At 35.2% G+C, this 18,818-nt stretch overlaps 6 protein-coding genes and 3 non-coding genes across 10 annotated transcripts; 5 read left to right on the top strand and 4 right to left on the bottom strand.

Annotated features, from left to right (window-relative positions):
- Nucleotides 1-335: 335 nt before the first annotated feature.
- Nucleotides 336-2,377, top strand: M110.3 (E3 ubiquitin-protein ligase MARCHF5). Its single transcript, NM_063327.5, has 5 exons — nucleotides 336-648; nucleotides 894-970; nucleotides 1,023-1,178; nucleotides 1,440-1,580; nucleotides 2,083-2,377. The coding sequence occupies exons 1-5, from the start codon at nucleotides 526-528 to the stop codon at nucleotides 2,153-2,155; spliced, it is 570 nt and encodes a 189-aa protein (NP_495728.1). The 5' UTR covers nucleotides 336-525; the 3' UTR covers nucleotides 2,156-2,377.
- Nucleotides 975-1,189, bottom strand: M110.13. Its single transcript, NR_147810.1, has one exon. It is a non-coding gene; the product is annotated as an Unclassified non-coding RNA M110.13 (non-coding RNA).
- A 107-nt stretch (nucleotides 2,378-2,484) lies between the features above and the next one.
- Nucleotides 2,485-2,778, top strand: M110.10 (Small integral membrane protein 15; the record flags this gene model as incomplete). The annotated part of the gene is made up of 1 exon (NM_001267217.3): nucleotides 2,485-2,778. One exon carries the CDS (start codon nucleotides 2,485-2,487, stop codon nucleotides 2,776-2,778), a length of 294 nt encoding a protein of 97 aa, NP_001254146.1.
- Nucleotides 2,779-4,008: 1,230 nt separating this feature from the next.
- On the bottom strand, nucleotides 4,009-4,120 carry M110.12. The gene has a single exon (NR_051424.1). It is a non-coding gene; the product is annotated as an Unclassified non-coding RNA M110.12 (non-coding RNA).
- A 51-nt stretch (nucleotides 4,121-4,171) lies between these two features.
- Nucleotides 4,172-6,368, top strand: twk-3 (Potassium channel domain-containing protein). Its single transcript, NM_063326.3, has 6 exons — nucleotides 4,172-4,299; nucleotides 4,507-4,858; nucleotides 5,374-5,516; nucleotides 5,566-5,724; nucleotides 5,824-6,090; nucleotides 6,159-6,368. Exons 1-6 carry the CDS (start codon nucleotides 4,201-4,203, stop codon nucleotides 6,288-6,290), a joined length of 1,152 nt encoding a protein of 383 aa, NP_495727.1. The 5' UTR covers nucleotides 4,172-4,200; the 3' UTR covers nucleotides 6,291-6,368.
- Nucleotides 6,369-7,375: 1,007 nt separating this feature from the next.
- M110.8 lies at nucleotides 7,376-9,125 on the top strand (the record flags this gene model as incomplete). Of its 2 annotated transcripts, none has more annotated exons than NM_001381520.2 (3): nucleotides 7,376-7,583; nucleotides 8,602-8,746; nucleotides 8,801-9,125. In NM_001381520.2, 2 exons carry the CDS (start codon nucleotides 8,603-8,605, stop codon nucleotides 8,930-8,932), a joined length of 276 nt encoding a protein of 91 aa, NP_001367067.1. The 2 variants fall into 2 exon arrangements, with proteins under 2 accessions (NP_001367067.1, NP_001367291.1); NM_001381519.1 differs by having other exon boundaries at nucleotides 7,534-7,583; nucleotides 8,801-8,932.
- Nucleotides 9,126-9,456: 331 nt separating this feature from the next.
- col-76 (Nematode cuticle collagen N-terminal domain-containing protein) lies at nucleotides 9,457-12,613 on the bottom strand. The gene is made up of 6 exons (NM_063325.7): nucleotides 12,458-12,613; nucleotides 12,315-12,411; nucleotides 11,784-12,204; nucleotides 10,488-10,897; nucleotides 10,153-10,436; nucleotides 9,457-9,722 (listed from the first exon to the last, which is right to left on the bottom strand). Exons 1-6 carry the CDS (start codon nucleotides 12,608-12,610, stop codon nucleotides 9,588-9,590), a joined length of 1,500 nt encoding a protein of 499 aa, NP_495726.2. The 5' UTR covers nucleotides 12,611-12,613; the 3' UTR covers nucleotides 9,457-9,587.
- A 334-nt stretch (nucleotides 12,614-12,947) lies between these two features.
- qua-1 lies at nucleotides 12,948-18,149 on the bottom strand (the record flags this gene model as incomplete). Its single annotated transcript, NM_063324.5, has 11 exons — nucleotides 12,948-13,373; nucleotides 13,749-13,917; nucleotides 13,967-14,723; nucleotides 14,800-14,919; nucleotides 14,965-16,546; nucleotides 16,623-16,812; nucleotides 16,858-16,927; nucleotides 16,996-17,111; nucleotides 17,382-17,544; nucleotides 17,593-17,759; nucleotides 18,057-18,149. 11 exons carry the CDS (start codon nucleotides 18,147-18,149, stop codon nucleotides 13,291-13,293), a joined length of 3,510 nt encoding a protein of 1,169 aa, NP_495725.2. The 3' UTR covers nucleotides 12,948-13,290.
- Nucleotides 13,577-13,687, top strand: M110.11. The gene has a single exon (NR_051423.1). It is a non-coding gene; the product is annotated as an Unclassified non-coding RNA M110.11 (non-coding RNA).
- Nucleotides 18,150-18,818: the final 669 nt, after the last annotated feature.

The following is an 18,818-nucleotide window of genomic DNA, read 5'->3' as shown; positions in this document are numbered from 1 at the left end:
CCGAGAGAAATTACATGGATCGATGAAAACTATAAAATACAATCGCATAGAAGTGGTTTTACGTTTAGTCCGTGTGAATCTGTAAGAACTTAACAAAAATTATGAGTAAATTCCAAAGATATCGCCAGTCAGAACAGAAAGTAAACAAAGTCTTAACCAATTTCGCAACCGGAAATCAATAAATTTCGAAATGCCTGATTTCAAAACATTGAAGAAATAAATATTGATCGAAATTTAAAATTTTGAACCTATGAAACAAAAATCAAGTTTAAAAAACAACAAAACGTTTGTTTTTTTCCGAAAAATCGATATAAATTTAGGCTGAGCCAAGAGACAATGGGTCTCGTAGCGACAAGTTGCCTGCCATAGTTCCAACTCGCGTAAATCGACACAACTCTCCTCTCTTTGCACGCTATTTCTCCCTCATCACATCGCTTTTCAAGTATCTACCAAAGAAATCCGGTTTCCTCTTTGGAAATCAGATTTTATATTAAAAAAAAACAAATAAACAAACCGTTACGGAAGATGGCGTTAGAAATCGACGGAAATGAGCAGGAAACCGAGAAATATTGTAAATTCTGCTTCGGAACGGAAAGTGATAATGCGTTAAGCTTCGTTCATCCGTGTCGATGTCGAGGATCTATTCACGTGAGATTTCATATTCGAAAAATGTTTTTTATGCTTATTGAATAGAAAAATTAAATTTATGAGTGTTAAATTAAAAAAGAGATACATGAATCAATATGCTTATCGAATCAAAATAAATATTGCGAAAATTGATATTAAAATTAACTAGGAAAGTTCAGGAACCTTGAAAAATTTTTGTTATAACCTTGAGAAACTGTTCGATTTTCGCGAATAATTCTAGTTTTTCACTCCAACTTTTTTTTCAGTGGGTTCATCATCAATGCCTGGCCATGTGGTTTTCGAAAGCGAATGCTGTACAACAAGTTATGTGTATTCAGTGCCAGTACGTTAATTAAAGTTTATTGAAGAAAATTTCTGAATATTCCAATTTCCAGAACACGATATCAAAAACAATTAACACTCAAATCATGGAAATCCTGGACAATTCCTCGCTTTGGAATCGATAAGTTTGGCTTGCTGGAAATTACTGTTGATTTATGGATAACATGGAGAACTGTATCCGGTTTCGTTGGAATGATGAACGGAACAAAGTAAGAATATCTGAAAAAAAAACTATCATGGGGTTTTACAAATTTGAACATTGTTTTATTTTTCTCCTCTCGTATTATTAGATGGGAATAGAAAATACAACTGTAACAAAATCCAGAAATGTTCATAAAATGAAACTGAAATAATTGATTAAATGAATTCGAAGTTTCCAAATATTTAAAATTATCTTTCTCCAATTCAAACAGCGAAATAGAATCAAACTTCTCGAAAATAACATCCATAAATCGTCGTAATTGTTTCAGGGGAATTTTCCGAGAGATAATTCTATGCACCATGTGGAAATGTTTTGTAGCATCTGGAAGGAGGTTTTGCTACTACGGAAATCTCGGACTAAGACTTGCTTCTTCGATTTTCCGAGTTAGTATTGATGACTATGAAGAAAGGTACGTATCCAATATTTATAGATTTGTTTCTCTTCGGTCACATTTTTGCTAGAGCCCAATTAAAAAATATATAATCATACCGTTTTGAGGTAAATTCAGGAAATTTCTGAACAGCTTAATATATTACGGGAACAATAAATCATGAGAATGTGTACTTAGTGCATTTTATTTGACGCGCTATATCTCTTAGCGAAAACTACAGTAAGAGCTTAAATATCTATTGTTATTTGAGTTCTTACTGTATTTTTCGCTAAGAGATATCGCGCGTCAAATAAAATGCACCAAGTACGCATTCTCATGATTTATTGTTCCCTTAATATGTAATTTCATAATTTAATTTTCTATATAAAATTGGCTACTATTAAATTCTACAAATTTTTAAACTACTGCTGTGATTGTGGCGAGACCCGCTCAGAAAAGTGACGTGTGCCTTTAAAGTTAATTGTCACAAAAAACGTATTTTACGAATATCTGTTTCATATTCAAATTGTGCCAATTTCAGACGAGAAATCAAGGCACGACTTCCAACCGATATGCACTGGGAAGAAATCAGCCAATCGTCTGTTCTCAACTAGTACAGTTCACTTGTCCTCCATACGGGTTGCTGAAGTGCTCAAGTGTCGCTCCTCCTCTTATTTGCTTTATCCTCCCAACAACTGACCTGGTTTTCCGTTTTCTTTCTCTCACACTCTTGTCTCTATCATCTCAGTGTTTTTTCTGTATTTTCTGTGATTTCAGCTTCGTTGTACCAATAAAACGACAAATTTGTACTTATCAATAAAGTTTTAATTTATAACTTCAGTATCCATTTTATGAATAGTAAAGACTTTTTCAGTGTAAAGACTCTGTCTACTTCATTTTAATTTTTCTTAAGTTACTTTTTTTTATCTCTCAATTTTTGTAGATGAATAATATACGAAATCAGTTTCAAAAGTTGTATTGGATGATTTTGGATCACCCATTCTATACGGTCGAATCGGTGTTGGCTCTTACAATTCCATTAATTTTAGTGGTTTTCATGTTCAATTGGAGAGTCAAACAATCAATGAAAAAACAAAAATTGATTCAAAGTCGAAGAGACAAACTTCTCAAAAAGTTGAATGGAGGAAAGACGAAAATGGATGAAAATGAAGAAGATGATGAAGTTATCAAAGAAGCCATCAAGCTCATGGAACAAAAAGTCAAGAAATCGAATTGACTCATTTAATGGATGATCTTTTTCTGTTGAAATATCTTGTTTTCTTTGTTCAAATTTTATTGTGATCTCTTAAATATCTTCAAAAGCATAGTCATGAATAAACGTGGATTGAAATAATAATTCGTATTTTTATATTTTTGAAACAACACACAACTTAATCTAGTCTTTGCAATTTTCACTCTTGGTTCCAGAATTTATTGAATTTTGGTACAAAAACTACTGTTCTAGGTCCCGACACGACCGAAACTTCAAAGCTACCGTACTCACAATTTCTTCGCATTTTTCTCCTATTTTCTGTTGTTTGCTCGGTTTTCTTAATGCAAAAACTACACATTAATTTTTTAAAACGTCAAATTCCATAAAATGCAGAAGTTTTGGTCGTTTGGAGACCTCAGACAAAACGTTAGCATTTCTGTCTAATTTGTCTAAAATTGGAAAAACTAGACCAAAAAATAAATCACTTTATCTTACATATTTCATTCTGAAGTAACAGGTGAATTAACTCGGATAATGATTTGAGTCAGCTAAATATTTTCCTATTTTTTCATTTTCATATTTCCAAGTGATAAAATACACATAGAATGGTTTTCTACATTTTGTCAGACAATGTAACTATTTTTTTGCAGAATTATAATTGTATCCCTGTACATTTTTACATGTAAAAGCACTATTCCGAATAATAAAATACCCAAAAATAATAAAGTTGAATGACGGAAACAAGGTGAGACGTTGCATTTCTGATGAAGCCGAGAGAGTGCACAAGACGAAGAGATATAAGAAACAATTTAAGGGGACCTCGAAAAAGTTTCGTGCTGGTTGGGAAAAGAAATGGATATTCTATTTCATTGTTCTATTGGGTTTTTTAGCTCACTTTATGAACTAGGTTAACATTTCTTATTGAAATCTTAGCGAGCGACAACTCAGCCAGTTGTCTCAATTGCAAATTTGGAATTCTCGGTGTAAAACGTAAGAAGACCAAGTTAAAAGGAAATACTATTTAGAAATTATATCGGTTTGGTAGTTTTCTTTTTGTGCTTGCCTAAACTTACTTTAAGCATTTGGATTGTTCTCAAAATGTCTAGTGATATTATTTTGTACTAATTTCATATACTCTATGTATTATATTGCTTCACTAATATGACTAAATATGTAAAAAAAAAGATAAAAATCCCACAAGTGATACATCGCTTTGATCCATTTTGAACATTCTAAAAGAATTGCAAGACGTGTAATTAGTGACCCCATCTTCAAAAATTCAAGAGACTCTTGCCTATACGCCATCCAATTAGTATTTTATGTCTGCGCCCTCACAATTTTATGAGATCTTTTGAATATTTTAATATATAAAAACCACCCTTTTCTTTTTGGTCCTTATTCTTCCCTTACATTCATTCTTCAACTTTTTCCTTGTTCTTCTTAAAAATGACGGTTTCAATGGAAGAGAATTCTAAGATTCAGATGTTATCAGCTACAAGTAAAGATAAGAAAGTTGCGACTGATAGAAGTCTTTTGAATAAATATGTAAGTTTTTGAAATATTCAGTATTCACATTTTGCAATTCAACAGTGTAAATTTGCATTGTTCCAAGTTGAGAATTTTATTGGAAGACAAAAATCTGGTATGTCACGCACTCTGAAATTCAGTCACAATTCAGTTCACTTTTGAAGTTACTAAAAAAATAATTTGGAAAATAAAAACACACACCCTTCTAAATTATAACATTTTCAGCACCTTGGACCTCTTGCCCTGCATACGGGCCTAGTTTTAAGCTGCGTAACTTATGCACTGGGTGGAGCATATTTATTCTTATCAATTGAGCATCCAGAAGAGCTCAAAAGACGTGAAAAGGCAATTCGAGAATTTCAAGATCTCAAGCAACAATTTATGGGAAATATTACTTCTGGAATAGAAAATTCGGAACAAAGTATAGAAATATATACGAAGAAGTTAATTTTAATGTTGGAAGATGCTCATAATGCTCATGCATTTGAATACTTTTTTCTAAATCACGAAATACCAAAAGATATGTGGACTTTCTCGTCAGCGTTGGTGTTTACCACAACTACAGTAATACCTGTTGGTAAGCTTATTTCAAGTTTTGAAAAAAAGTTTTTTTCCAAGCTATCAAAATTTTAAGTTTTGACCACTACTTTCATTTTTTCAAACAATTCGGTATTTTTTCAGTGTGGAAAAAAGTCTTCAAAATATTGGGCGTTTTTGAGTAATTTATAGCATTCTAAAATGTGAAAGCCGTAGAGCGCTTTTTGTCGACTTGCAAAGTTATGCAAAAATTGAGAAATTGCCATTTTGACTGTATTTTTGAAACTTTCTATTTATTTGACAAACAGTGGCATTTACCTATAATCAACTATATCTATAAAGTTTAATTTTGGAAGTCGGCAAAAAATTTACGTTATGTTTTAATCATTTAGACTGGAAGTAGCTGAACCAAAAATTGAACTGAAAATGTCCAAAAATATTTTTTTAAAAACTAGTCTATGTAGCCTACATATTATTTAACTTAAAATTTGTACAAAAATTACTTATAATCTTTAAAAATTATATGTTTCCCGTCTTTCACCATGCCTATTCCAGGGTATGGATATATTTTTCCCGTATCAGCATATGGTCGAATGTGTCTAATTGCATATGCTCTACTCGGAATTCCACTGACTCTTGTTACTATGGCTGATACTGGCAAGTTTGCTGCCCAATTGGTAACACGTTGGTTTGGAGATGTGAGTAATCATTATTTTAATTTTATCATTTCTCATCATTTTTTTTCAGAATAATATGGCAATTCCTGCAGCTATATTCGTTTGTCTTCTCTTTGCTTATCCACTTGTTGTCGGATTTATTTTATGTTCAACTTCTAATATCACATACTTGGATTCTGTTTATTTTTCATTGACGTCAATTTTTACAATAGGGTTTGGAGATTTGACAGTAAGTTACTTTCATATCTTTTCAGTGTTAAACTAGGAAACCTTCAAACATTTATAGAACACGATTATTTTTTAAAAGGTGAATAAAACAAAGTTTCAGCCTGACATGAACGTAATCCATATGGTTTTATTTCTGGCTGTTGGCGTAATTCTTGTAACAATTACTCTCGACATTGTAGCTGCTGAAATGATTGATAGAGTACATTACATGGGTCGGCATGTTGGAAAAGCTAAAGAATTAGCTGGAAAAATGTTCCAATTGGCTCAATCATTAAATATGAAGCAGGGATTGGTGTCAGGAGTCGGACAATTGCATGCATTGGCAAGATTTGGAATGTTGGTTGGCAGAGAGGAAGTCGACAAAACTGTTAGTTTTGATATGTATTGAATTTAAATTTATAAAGTCGTTTCTGATTTAAAAACTTAAAATTTCAGCAAGAAGACGGGATTATTGCATTTTCTCCCGATGTTATGGATGGACTAGAATTCATGGATACTCTATCCATTTATAGCCGGAGGAGTCGACGATCAGCAGAAAACTCTGCGAGAAATCTTTTTTTGTCCTAATCATTTTTTAATTTTATATTTCGAAGATCCATTATTGAAGAATATAATTTTTTGGATATGAATATTTTACCATGACAAGCTCGAAAGATTAAAAAATCGTGGCGTTGCGAAATGAGAACATGCCAGTCTGAAGTTAAATATTCATTGGCTCCAAAATCAGTGACTGCCTTATATATTTGTATTTATATTTATTTATTCATAACACACAAATAGAGACAAAAAGAGGGCTTTCTTGAGAAAGCAGGATATGAATAAATGGTAAAATGGAAACGGCCCGACAGAGCCGTTTCTATTGTTTAAAAATGTCGGTCCAGACGTCTTCATGGTACACCAAAAGAATATGAAGACGAAAATTAAGTTTTCCCACCGTTAAATCGAATTTTTTCATTCATATTTTTGGGAAGTGGAACCAATTTTTTTTCAATTTCATTCTTTTGCACATTTTTTCGTGTTCCACAAAATGTGTTCTTCCAAGTGGACATTTTAAAGCACGAACATGTGTTTTTGTTGTGAGAATACATGAAAGTCAAACAGAGTTTCCAAAGTTTAATCAAGTGAACTCAAAAATGTTTATATGATTTTCTTATAAAAGTTCTTTTAAAAAACCCTGAAACCCATTGTAACCATTTAAACCCATTTAAAAACCCATTTTGTGAGATTATCCCAGGAAAATTCAAATGGTATCTTCTCCGAGTAAGAATTGTGCACAATGATAGTTTCTTTCAAGATCTGCCTTATTCGTACGGGCTCCTACTCTCCCCATCCCCATTTACACTTCTTCACTTTTAAATTCAAAAAACCAAATGTTTAAAATAGATATTTCTGGGGAACTTCACAGAAAGCAATTTAACTTCAATTTCAAATGCGTTATGTGCATTATCATAGTTTGCAAAATTCAATTATTAATTTCTTAGCGCAATCGTTAACCTCTGGACTATTTGAAAACAAAACACAATAAACAATTTTATTTTATTGTTTCACTGGTAGAAAACACACACATAACTTATATTTTTTCTACTGCCCATTGTTTTCTTAGACTGGCTCCTATTCTTTTTTATATATAATAATGGTAGTAACATTCTCAAAAACCTCCTCCTTCCACTAAAATTCAGATGATGTGGGTATTAGAGCGTGAAATCCACCCGCCCTCAACCAACATATGAACATAGTATTTCCCTTTCTTTTACCAAAAACCTTTTTCCTATTTTCTCATCTAAAAGTTTTCAGACTTCCGCCCCTCTTTATGCTTGCCGTTTCCAGAGAGCCAGCCGTTGAGAAATATTGTTTCTTTACGTAAGTTGTTTTTTGGTTGCTTTAAACAACGTTTTTTCAATCCCTAAACTATTTTAGAATATACGGAAAAATAAACTCGACGATTGTTTTAAATAATGTTGTAAAGCAATTCTATCGAGCTTTTGCAAAATTCGAAAATGTTTTGCAGATTGAAAGCTCCCAATTTCTCAATTACATAAAATTATGTTTAATTTTTTTCTTTCCTTCCGAAATCTCCAAGAGTTTTTTTTTCATATTTTCAAAATATTTTGGGTAATAAATTAAGCGGATATAAGTTTTCTAGATCAAGTTAAATTTTACCATTTGGATTTATTCTTTTCAAATATATTTTTAAGTCTCGCAACTGAACATATCCTAAGTTAAAAAATAATAGTTAACAGATTACTGCCGAGACATGAAATGAGCCTTTCCCTTCGTGAAGAACAGTTTATCAAAAATTTCACAAACAAAGCCAATTTTGAAAAAAAAAAACGTTCTGAAAGCGGAACTTGAAAACACTCAAAGCAAAAAAACAAAAATGCCAAAGCAAAAAATGCCAAATTATTTTCTCTTTCAGCCAACATGCTTAAAGTAAAATTTTACTCTTGATTTCAGTTATTTTTGTTCCGAAATATTTTTACCATTATTTTCTGAACAAAAAATGTTGGTTTTTAAAAACTCGAATTTTTTAAATTTCTGAAAATGACGCATAATGTTCTGGTTTTGACATTTATAAAATTCCTTGGCCCTCTCTAAATCGAGGAAGACAAGCTCGACATTTTTTTCCAAATAATGTGTGAAATTTTTAGATTTTTAGTAGAAATTCAAGTTCAAGTTTTACCCCTTTAGTGTACAAAGAAGAAAAATACGGTAACCATTTGTAAGCAGTGCAAAAACGGGAGCTTGAAAGTTCTTGAAACTTTTGAATTACCGAAAATACTCTAAATTTTAAACACATGAAGTCATTCGTGTGGTAGTTCAAATTCAGCAATTTTCAAACATTTTTGATGCTCTTGAGCCAAAAGTTGCATTTTTACAGAATGACTTTATCCCCTGAAACGTTACTTGTCGTATTGGCAATTGCAATGTGTTCCCTTCTGCTCCTTTTCTCAATTGCAGTCGTCATAGTATTTCATTGCTGTAAAGTTGAATCACTTCATAATTTACCGCACGCAGTACTCGAGGTAAAACAATGAATAATTTAATATTTTTGAAAAACCCAAGAAAATATTTTTCAGAGAACTCGGCATTCAGTAAACTGGGCTCGTCATTCAGTGTTTAGTCATTCTCAATGTGATGATTTTGATGAAGAAATGTGTGGAGACACGTTGCATCGACAGTTCTTACAGCCTCCGCCGACTGCTGTATGAAATAAATTATTTGCACGGGATGCTCGAGTTGTGTTCAAAATTCTACATGGTATGTCACAAAAACAATCAAAAATTTAAATGTATATCTTTAATTTTTTCTTGACATTTTTCCTCATCGCCTTATTATTTACTTTTCATTGATTAATTTATGTTCAAAACTGATACGGTACAAATAATATTTTCCGCAATAGAATTTCAATAGATTCACTTCTTTGTTTTAAACGAAACTTTTTCGTGTGCACAAAAATATTAAGGGAGAACAAACTAAAGTACGAACAACTAGAGAACACTTGTAAACATTTCGAATTGTTTGTAACTGTTGTGACAGTTCAAAAATCAAAGTTGTCTGTGTTCGAGTTATTTGATTGAAAAGTTGACAAACCAAACGTTGGCAAGGATTTGAAGACATTTAAACAGTTATAATATAATGGAAAATACGATTGCAATATATATTTTTTTATTAATTGAATTTTTAGTATTCAAAAAATGTTTTTTTTTCTTTTTTCTCAAAAAACTCATAAAAGTTAGTTGTTTAGAATATATTTATTAATCCTCATAAATAACCACTTTACCAGTGATAAAATTCAAAACGTACAAAAAATTAAATACAGCTGAAAACCATAACGAAATCCCAATTGCAATTGGGAAGTTAGATTCACGCATAGGCTGGTGGTGGGAGATATTGGGGAGTGTATTGTCGGACTTTATGGTTTTCTGGTTGTTTCCATGCATTACCGACTGGAGCTGCATTATATGTTGGTCCGGACCCCATGATTTGGACATTGTAGCCCTGAAAATAATTGTTTATTATCACTCAATCACTCAAATCTTAGAAATTTAGAGATTTTCTTTTTGATATTGAAATACTTTTTGCAATGCAGAATATTGCTACACAAGAATATTTTAAGTTAAAAATTGTTTTTTGTGAATATATTTTGACTGAGTGGAAGTGGTTCAGAGCAATTTTCAACTGATGATACACTTGCTAGTGTTTTTTATCAAAGTATAAATACTCAATGAATAATTCGGAACTATAAAATTATTAACATGAGAATTTGAACTTCTGGGTTAATTTGTTTTGTTGTTTAACCCATTCAACTACATGAATTTGATAAAATCTCCATTGTCCCATTGTATACTATAACAAAACCTGCTTATTGAACATATTACACTCTAATTTATGATTTCAACTTCTAACATCTGCAAAATTTAAAACTTACCTTATTTGTTTGGAAGGCTCTTGGTTTTCCATAATTTTCATCTTCCTCACTGGTGGCTCCCATTGGGACAAAAGAGGAGAGTTGATCATTGGAATAACCGAAATGAACGGCTTTTCCAATTTTGTTCGTCTTTGAAGCGTACTGTCGGCTAGAATATTGTCCAGCTGGGATGACGTTAACGTCTTCACTATCATCAGTAGTTCCGGCGACACTTACATCACCATCATGTTTATAGGATTGGTGATTTATGGTGTCAGGGTAGTTGATTGTCTTGGGAATTACTTCTGAATAGAACACCTTTAAATTTTGAAAAAAAAAACAAAAATGAAACTAACCAGAATTTGCAGAGTTGTATTGTTCTTGTGGCACTGGGACCGAAGGGGAATTTTTATGAGATTGCCGTGGTTCAGCTGAAGGGAAAGACCGATGCACTGGCTGATGAGCTGGTGGATTAGTATAAACTGGTGCAGTCTCCGTAGTGGTAGTGGTGATTACGGGAGGTTGCTCTTCGTAGGAAGCAGGCTGTTGATTAGAGAACTCTCCTTCCGGATCAGTTTCTTCCGGTCTTCTGTTTGCTCCTCCTTGACTTAGTTTATCGTCTGACTGGCAATGAGCGCAAGATCCTTTACGACCGTCAGATCCTGCTGGCCCTGGAGGTCCTGGTGGTCCACGAGCTCCACGAGAACCACGTTCTCCTTGAACACCTCTTGTACCTGGAGTTCCTTCTAGACCTGGACGTCCGTCTCTGAAAACAAACTATTTAGTTTAAATCATCATTAAAATTATCTTAAAATTAAAAAATTAGAGACATTTCTAGAAGTAAGTAATGGAAATGTAGAAAGAACATCTCTTCTTAAATATTCGAATCATTACTTAATTATTGTGGTCAAGAAATTAAAAAATTCAAAAACAATTTGACACGGAAAAGATAAAAAAAGAGTTAAAAATCATCTAAATCAATATTGTTATCGCCGAAACTTTTTCTTCAAACACCAAAAATCAACTATACATACTTCTAAGCGCACACTCCGCGGTGGCAACTAAACCATTAACTTTTCAATCGGAAAAACGGACAAAAAGATAGAAGGTGGAGGCTGATGATGATATTATGACAAAATGGCTCAGACAAAAACGAACAAAGGTATTCTCTCTGAGTCTCTGCACTCTTTCCTTCGATACAAACCGGCTCACTGGCGGGGGAGAAAACAAAGAAAATGGACTTTGCAAAAACAAACATTTGACGATGAACGGAGTAGAGTGGGAGAAAGATGTTGGTCACAATTTTTCGTGTTGTATCATAGTTTGGCTGATAATTCTTGAAAAAATTCTCCTGGTAGACAAAGAGTTTTGACTATCATATTTCAACGAAATGCCTCAACAAAAAGCAACATTTCAAAACTTTCAGATGTTTCATGGAAGTTGATACTTAGTTTTTGGTGTTACGAAATTGGTACTATTTAGATATTTTACGAAACGCATCTAAAATGAAATTAAAATGGTGAAATCAAAGAAATGTGTATGTGTGCCCAGGAAAACCAATGCACATTGAAATTCGATACCGTGGAAATTTAATTTTTTGTATGAAAAGGAAGAAATGTTAAATGTGTTTTCAAAATACAGTAAATACAAACCTTCCAGTATGACCTGCTTTTCCTCTAGAACCAACTTTTCCTGGTCGTCCAGGTTGTCCTTGTGGTGCTCCATTCAACACCTTTCCTGGATCTCCTTGTGGTCCCCGCATTCCAAGTTCTCCTGGTGGCCCTCTTACTCCTGCCGGTCCTGGTGGTCCCATTCGACCAGGAATTCCATTCTTTCCAGCTGTTCCAGCATTTCCTGCAGTACCTCTTGGACCCTTACGTCCCGGATGTCCAGGTGGTCCTGGCGGTGCAACCGGACATTTTTGACATGCTGGCTCATTGTGAGCTTCTGAAGCTACGTATTTTCCATTTCTTCCGTTTCTTCCATTAAGTCCAATAAGTCCCGGTTGGCCAGGTCCCCCGTCAGGACCCTTTGGTCCAGTAGGCCCAGGTTTTCCTTGTTGGCAACTACAGCCTGGAAATACCAAAATTAACATTAAGCAATTAGTTGAAGGATTTCATTACGTAATTATTATGAAAGTTCAAATCAGTCACAATAATAAAAACTGAAAACTAATTGCTTACATTTGCCCATTGGAATTGAAGGCGCATCACGACCATAAGACCTTTTTCCTCTGACATTTTCCTGGGAAAGTTGCTTCCAAATATCGGTACTATCTTGCTGAAAAACTCAGATTTACAAAAAACCTAACATTGATATTTCTTACATGACAATTTCTCAAATCAGTGAGCATTTGAGAATTTATTCTTTGAACTTTCATGTAGAAAAGTGGAAGAAGCGTGATGGTCGCCAAAAATGTGAAAGTTGAAATTACAGTCGACACGACCAATATCGATTGCGGAGAATGAGGAACTAGCATCCTATAAATTATATGTTTCAGATAATTAATAGTATGATCATAATTGTATAAAATCATTTTCTGAAGTTTTTTATTGAAAAAAAAACAACGCTTATGTTAGTCAATAATATCACTTAAATAATGCAAAAAAGTCGATACATTAAATCTAAAAGTTAAAAAATAATTAATTTATAAATTGGTTGAATACACGAATTATTATAAAAGGTTGTTGTATAGTTTCATTTGCAGGAATATGCATATCTCCGATGTCCTTGGAGGAAGTGCGCCGTCCAGATTTCATATGACCTATTACTCGATCTGATATTCATTTCTGATAAGATGTCGCATACATCCTAATACACTGGGCAATTAATTTATTCGAGAAAAAGGAAATAAACAAATAAACAATAGAATATCCTAATAGTAATAGAAAAAACAGGCAATTGAGAGAAAAACACGTATGTGGAAATGGAACACATTTTTTCGGGATTTGTTGAAATTCACTGGGGGAAATGAATTAGTGATTACTTATTATGTCAGAAATTAGGTTTCTTGGGGGATGACAATTGATTGTTGTACCCGCTGAACCTTGAAAGACCTCCTTAAATTACTAAGTTAGTGAGACTCATCAATATTAGAAATTATACTTATTATGGGAAAATAATAGAAAAATAAATAATAATAAATTAAAATGGGATAAACTATGAGAATGGCAAGACGGTTTTTGATAGATATTGAGCAAAACTGACGAATGTTGGGATTGGTTGAAGATCCACGTGGTTTGCTGAAAATAAATAACAGTCGAAGAGCGAAGGTAATTTTGTGTTTAGAGGAGCATTATAGACATGCGCGTCGTTTCTACCTCAAGCCTGTCGACCCACTTAGCGAACTAAGCTAAGCTAACCTGGTTTTTGGTGTTTTCTAACATTTTAATTCAATTAATCTGTTGAACGCTCGATTAAAAAACAAAAAAACATGTTTTGTGTACTTTGGCGGACGGAGAGCTCGGTGGGCTTGAAGGTAGGCAGGCCCTTTGGCTCCTTCATGAAATTATAATTAAGAGTTTTTTGTTCGAAGTTGTTCTCAAGCAAAATTACTCGTTGAAACTGAACTGGGTTTTTGAAAATTAGCATTTTCTGATCCTCTTCTCAAAACTTACTGTTTAATAGTCCAAACGCATTGTAGACATAGTAAATGAAATCGAAAATGAGCTTGTGAGCAGAATGGGATTCCAAATGTGAGAAACAAGATGAAAGTACACCATCAACAATTAAGCTTCCTTCAACTGTCATTGGAGAATAAATTCCAACATTGGTCATTCTTCCTACCTGAAAAATAATTTAATTGGAATTGAATATGAATGCAGAATTATCTTACCCTAACAATTTCATCAGCAATGACTTCACCTGACTCATCAATAGAAAGTACACATTCTCCCTTTCTTGCTTTTTCAGCATATTTCGATTCTCTCATAGCTACATCAATTCCATCTGGATTCATTGTGTATTGTTCAACTTGACTACATTCTGCAACTGGGAGCAAATGTCTTCCAGTCAGAGAGAGCTTTCTTCCACTCTTCGTATAAAGTACAACAAAGTTGGTTCTAGTCTTTGGTTCTCTGTGATAGAACATTTCGACTTTTTCGTATTTCAAGACGTTTCCAGATGATGGTACCAGTACATAATCTCCAATTTGCAGTTCATCCATTCTTTTCTGACCGGTTACTGTAGTAACCAGACTGTCAGCTGAGAAGCAATTTGATCTACCGCCACCGGCTGCTCCCGCAGCTCCAGGAGTATCAGCAAGAACAGCTGCTTGTGGAGCGTCACCTGCAATTGAAGATGTTCTAGCAGCACTAGCTCCGGTTCCAGACGATCCAGTTCCAGAAGTTCCAGTTCCAGTTGTTCCAGATCCAGTTGATCCAGATTCCGTTGCTCCAGATCCATTTGTTACAGACTCAGAAGTTCCAGATCCAGAAGTTCCAGATCCAGTTGCTCCAGATCCAGGAGCTGGAGGAACAGGCGCTCCACCGTTTACTGTGTTACTCCGAGCTTGTACTAAAGGTATTCCACTAGCAGATGATTCTGCATTATGTTTAGCTCCTGTTTGGACTGTCCCAAACTCATTTCCATCTCTGAAAAAATAAATGTTCAAATGTTCACAATACTGAAAACGTGAAATAAAAATTCTTGGGAGCTAGAAAGACTCACCCTGTTGCATTTCCGTCAGCTGTCTCATTTGGAAGCTTGGCCAGAAGCTCTTCGAGTTTCGTTCCTGTCAATGGTTTCGTTCCAACCTCGACATCAGTAACATCGACATCATCATCATCACTGTAATATCATACAATTGCAGAATTAAATAAACCTGATTCTTACCCATCAGACCCTCCTTTGTTAGCTCCACCAGATCCAGCAGCAGCTTCACCTCCCGCTCCCTCATTTTTCTTTCCATCCTTTCCATCCGCTTCATTACCAGACTCGGAATCCGACTTATCACCTTTTCCTCCAGCTCCGGATCCGTCTCCGGATCCCGAACCTTTCCCATCATTTCCATTGCCTTTTCCATTACCCTCTGCGTTTCCTTTTCCTGCAGCTCGAGTTCCTGACTTGTCATTGTCTCCGCTTCCTGATCCTTTTCCATTCTTATCCTTTCCATCGCCAGTTCCTCCATTTCCATTGTTCTTTCCATCTCCGGATCCATCTCCACTCTTTCCGTTTCCTGCTCCGCCTTTGCCTGATCCGCCGGATTTGTTGCCGTCACCTTCTTTCCCATTTCCGGATCCGTTTGATCCAGCTCCGTCCTCTTTACCATCACTTTTTCCTGGTGTTCCTGATTTATTTCCTTCACCCTTTCCATCCCCAGATCCTGTTCCTAGTCCCTTGGAGCCATTGCCGTTGTCGTTCCCATCTCCATTCCCATCGCCTGTACCATTGCCGTTTCCATCTCCTCCTTCACGATTTTCTGGTTTAGTACCAGCTCCAGCTCCAGAGTTCTTGTCAGATCCATCACCATTACCGTTGCCGGATTCATTATTGTCTCCATCGCCTGTTCCATTTCCATCTCCAGTCAATCCATTTCCATTACCATTGCCGTCTCCGTCACCATCTCCGGTACCATTTCCTTTTCCATTGTTATCCTTATCACCATCTCCGTTTCCGTTTCCAGCTCCTCCTTTTCCATTTGGCCCGTTTTCATCCTTTTCTAGAAGATCATTGTCGTCTGGGGAATGGATGTTAATTTTAATATTTCCATCTCCTTTTGGCCTTCCGTTTCCGTCTCCATTTCCGTTTCTGTTTCCATCTCCGTCTCCTGAGCCTTTCCCTTTTCCTTTTCCATTATTTCCAGATTCCTTGGATCCTCCATCAGTACCATCATCATCTTCATCACCATCTCCATCATCCCATTCTCCCTTCGGATTTCCTCCATTTCCACCTTTTCCATTGCCATCCTCATCTCCGTTGTCTTCTTCATCCTCTTCATCGTTCTTTCCTTTTCCTTTTCCTTTTCCATTATCCTTGTTTTTGTTATTTCCAGAATCTCCAGAATCTCCGTGACCTCCCTTCTTTCCTCCGGCTTTATCGGTTCCTGCACTACCTCCGAGTCCTGATTCATTGCCAGTCTGAGCTCCAGTGCCAGTAGTAGAGACGCCTCCAGCACCGTTTACAGTTACATTGGCGTTTGCAACTGCAACTGCATTTCCTCCGCTCTTTCCATCAGTATGAACAGTAATGTTGATATTTCCATTTGTTCCGGCTCCAGCACCTGCTCCAGCTCCAGATCCAGCAGCTCCATCAGCACCAGCTCCACCCTTTCCACCAGCTCCAGCTTCAGATGATCCAGAGATTTCTCTATTCAACTGTCCATCAGACTTCTCCGATGAACTTCTTCCTCCTTCGAAAGAATTATTATTGTTTCCATTAGATTCAACGTGGATATTGATGTTACTTTTATCGCTTCCTGTAAATCACAGATTAGGATTTCTACAATAAACTTTTCGCGAAAGATTCTGTGAAAAATTCCAATCCTTTCTTACCTGCAGCTCCAGTTGCTCCAGCAGCTCCCGCTACAGTTTTTTCACCAATTGGCATTCTTGTTCTGATTCGTTCAGCAGCCTCGCCACCTTCAGCAGCAGCCTTATTGAAAGCGTGGCGAGCCCATGTGCTCCATGACGATGAGCTCCACGAGCTCCATGAAATAGCTTTCCATTCTCCATCTTCGGCGCCCTAAAAACCAAGTTCAGTTTAAAACCGAAAGCAATGTAAATTTACCTCATTATCGTTGACGACCTTATCGTATGAAGTGCATCTTGGACGACAGATGGTCACCCGGTATCCGTCTCTGCAACATTCCAATGAAAGTGACAAGGGGAAGAGAAAAAGGAGAAAACGAGAGGAAATGACACTTACAGGCGGCGTTCAATTCCTTTGACGAGAAGAGTGGGTGGCGATTTATTTTTGAGAAGGAAAAGTCGAAGACGATAGCCTGTCACTCCGTCAAACTGTTCGGGTATCTCAGCTGGGTTCTACAATTTGCATTTGATACATTACGAACAGGTTAAGTTCAAAAGACTGGTGGGAATCACCCATTACATATGGTTTCGACATTTATAATTCGATTCAAATTTACGGAAACTAAAGTATTTTTATTTAATAAATAATATTATTGATCTTTTTAGTATTACAGAAATATGTTTAACTTCAAATATAACATTCCACTTTCAATTTCTGAAGGTTATAACTGTATTGCGCAATTTTCCTAACTTTTCAATGCTTCAGAATTCAAACATTCTTACCTTCAATACTGCATACGGGGCATCATCAGCTGGTGCTGGATCAACCTTCTTTCCATTTGATGAACCATCCGGTAGCTCATAAATGAAGCAATCATTTCCAATATGAGTTGGGATGGAATGATGAGATCTCGGATTGAACAAATTACAACAAGTGTGCTCTACTCTGAAATCTTGAACAGTTAAAACCATCAACTTTAAATCAATAACTAACGGTGCAGTAGATCCCTTTTGATTAACATGTGATACGAAGTTGAGTTTGCCGCCACATTGTGGTTGAAGTTCATCATAATCACACTTCAACTTTTGATATCCACAAAGATCAAGTCGTTGACAATGCATTCGAATTGTATCATTTCCAAATGATTGGACTACCAAAATCTGGAAAATTGTTTTAGAAACCATTGGTCACCAAGTTTTCTATTGAGTAGTTCAAAAATAGTGGAAATGGGTGTATCATAATTTTAAAGTTATTTCAGTTTATAAAAATTGAGGAAGCCTCAATTTAATAAAATCAATTTCAGGCTTTAACAGCTATTAAATAAAATAAATACTAATGTTTAAAAAGGTTTCGATCATAGAATTTTCCAATTGTTTATGAAGTAGATGATCATATAAAGATTAAGGAACAAAAACTTCCAACAAAAAACATTTTGAAACAATAAATTTTGGATATACCTGATCATTGTGGCATTTATAATTTAAACTTTCGACTGTCGGCCAAAAATTTGAAAGCAGGAGAATTGGCAGGATGGCAGATAGCCGCCGCATCTTAAATATAGGTTAAGCATGATAGGATCACTTCGTATGAGACAAAATAAGTGGAAAAATCACAGTATAATTAAAAAACGATAGAAACTAAAGCATTAAAAAAATAAAAATTGGGTGAGTTGATGAAAAAATTTTTTTTTAACTGGGAATGAGTTCGGAAGTATGATAAATATTTTAGAAATAGTCAAAAGGGAAATAAGAACCAATATGAAAAATATTCAAAAAATTAAAGAAAAGAATGACATTACAACAAGCATGCCAAACATGGAATATTTAAACAAAAAGCAAAATATGAACATAAGATCATCAAAAAGAGTCAGACAGATAAATGGAACCGAAAAAATTAGTGAGCGCGGGGGCTTTTGGAACAAAACGGAAAGTGGTCAGTGTGATAAAATGGGTGACGCCCCGACGAAAAGAGACAAGAAGCCATCTCTCGCTAGCTTCGGGAGGGACAAGCTTATCCAGTTTATAACATACAGAAGAAAAGAAGAACATGTTCGAATTGAGAAGAAGAGAGGAAGACGGATTGAATAGACGGTATGCATGTCTCGGGAATAAGAAGGTACTTGACAACAAGTGTGTGGATAAGAGTACTTCCCTGCAAAAGTTTAGAAATTCAAAATGGACATTGTAGACATCCAGATGATTTGGATTACATTAAAAAAC

Source organism: Caenorhabditis elegans, chromosome II, assembly GCF_000002985.6.
Source record: "Caenorhabditis elegans chromosome II".
Classification (NCBI taxonomy): domain Eukaryota; kingdom Metazoa; phylum Nematoda; class Chromadorea; order Rhabditida; family Rhabditidae; genus Caenorhabditis; species Caenorhabditis elegans.
This window is presented reverse-complemented; position numbering and strand designations above follow the sequence as displayed.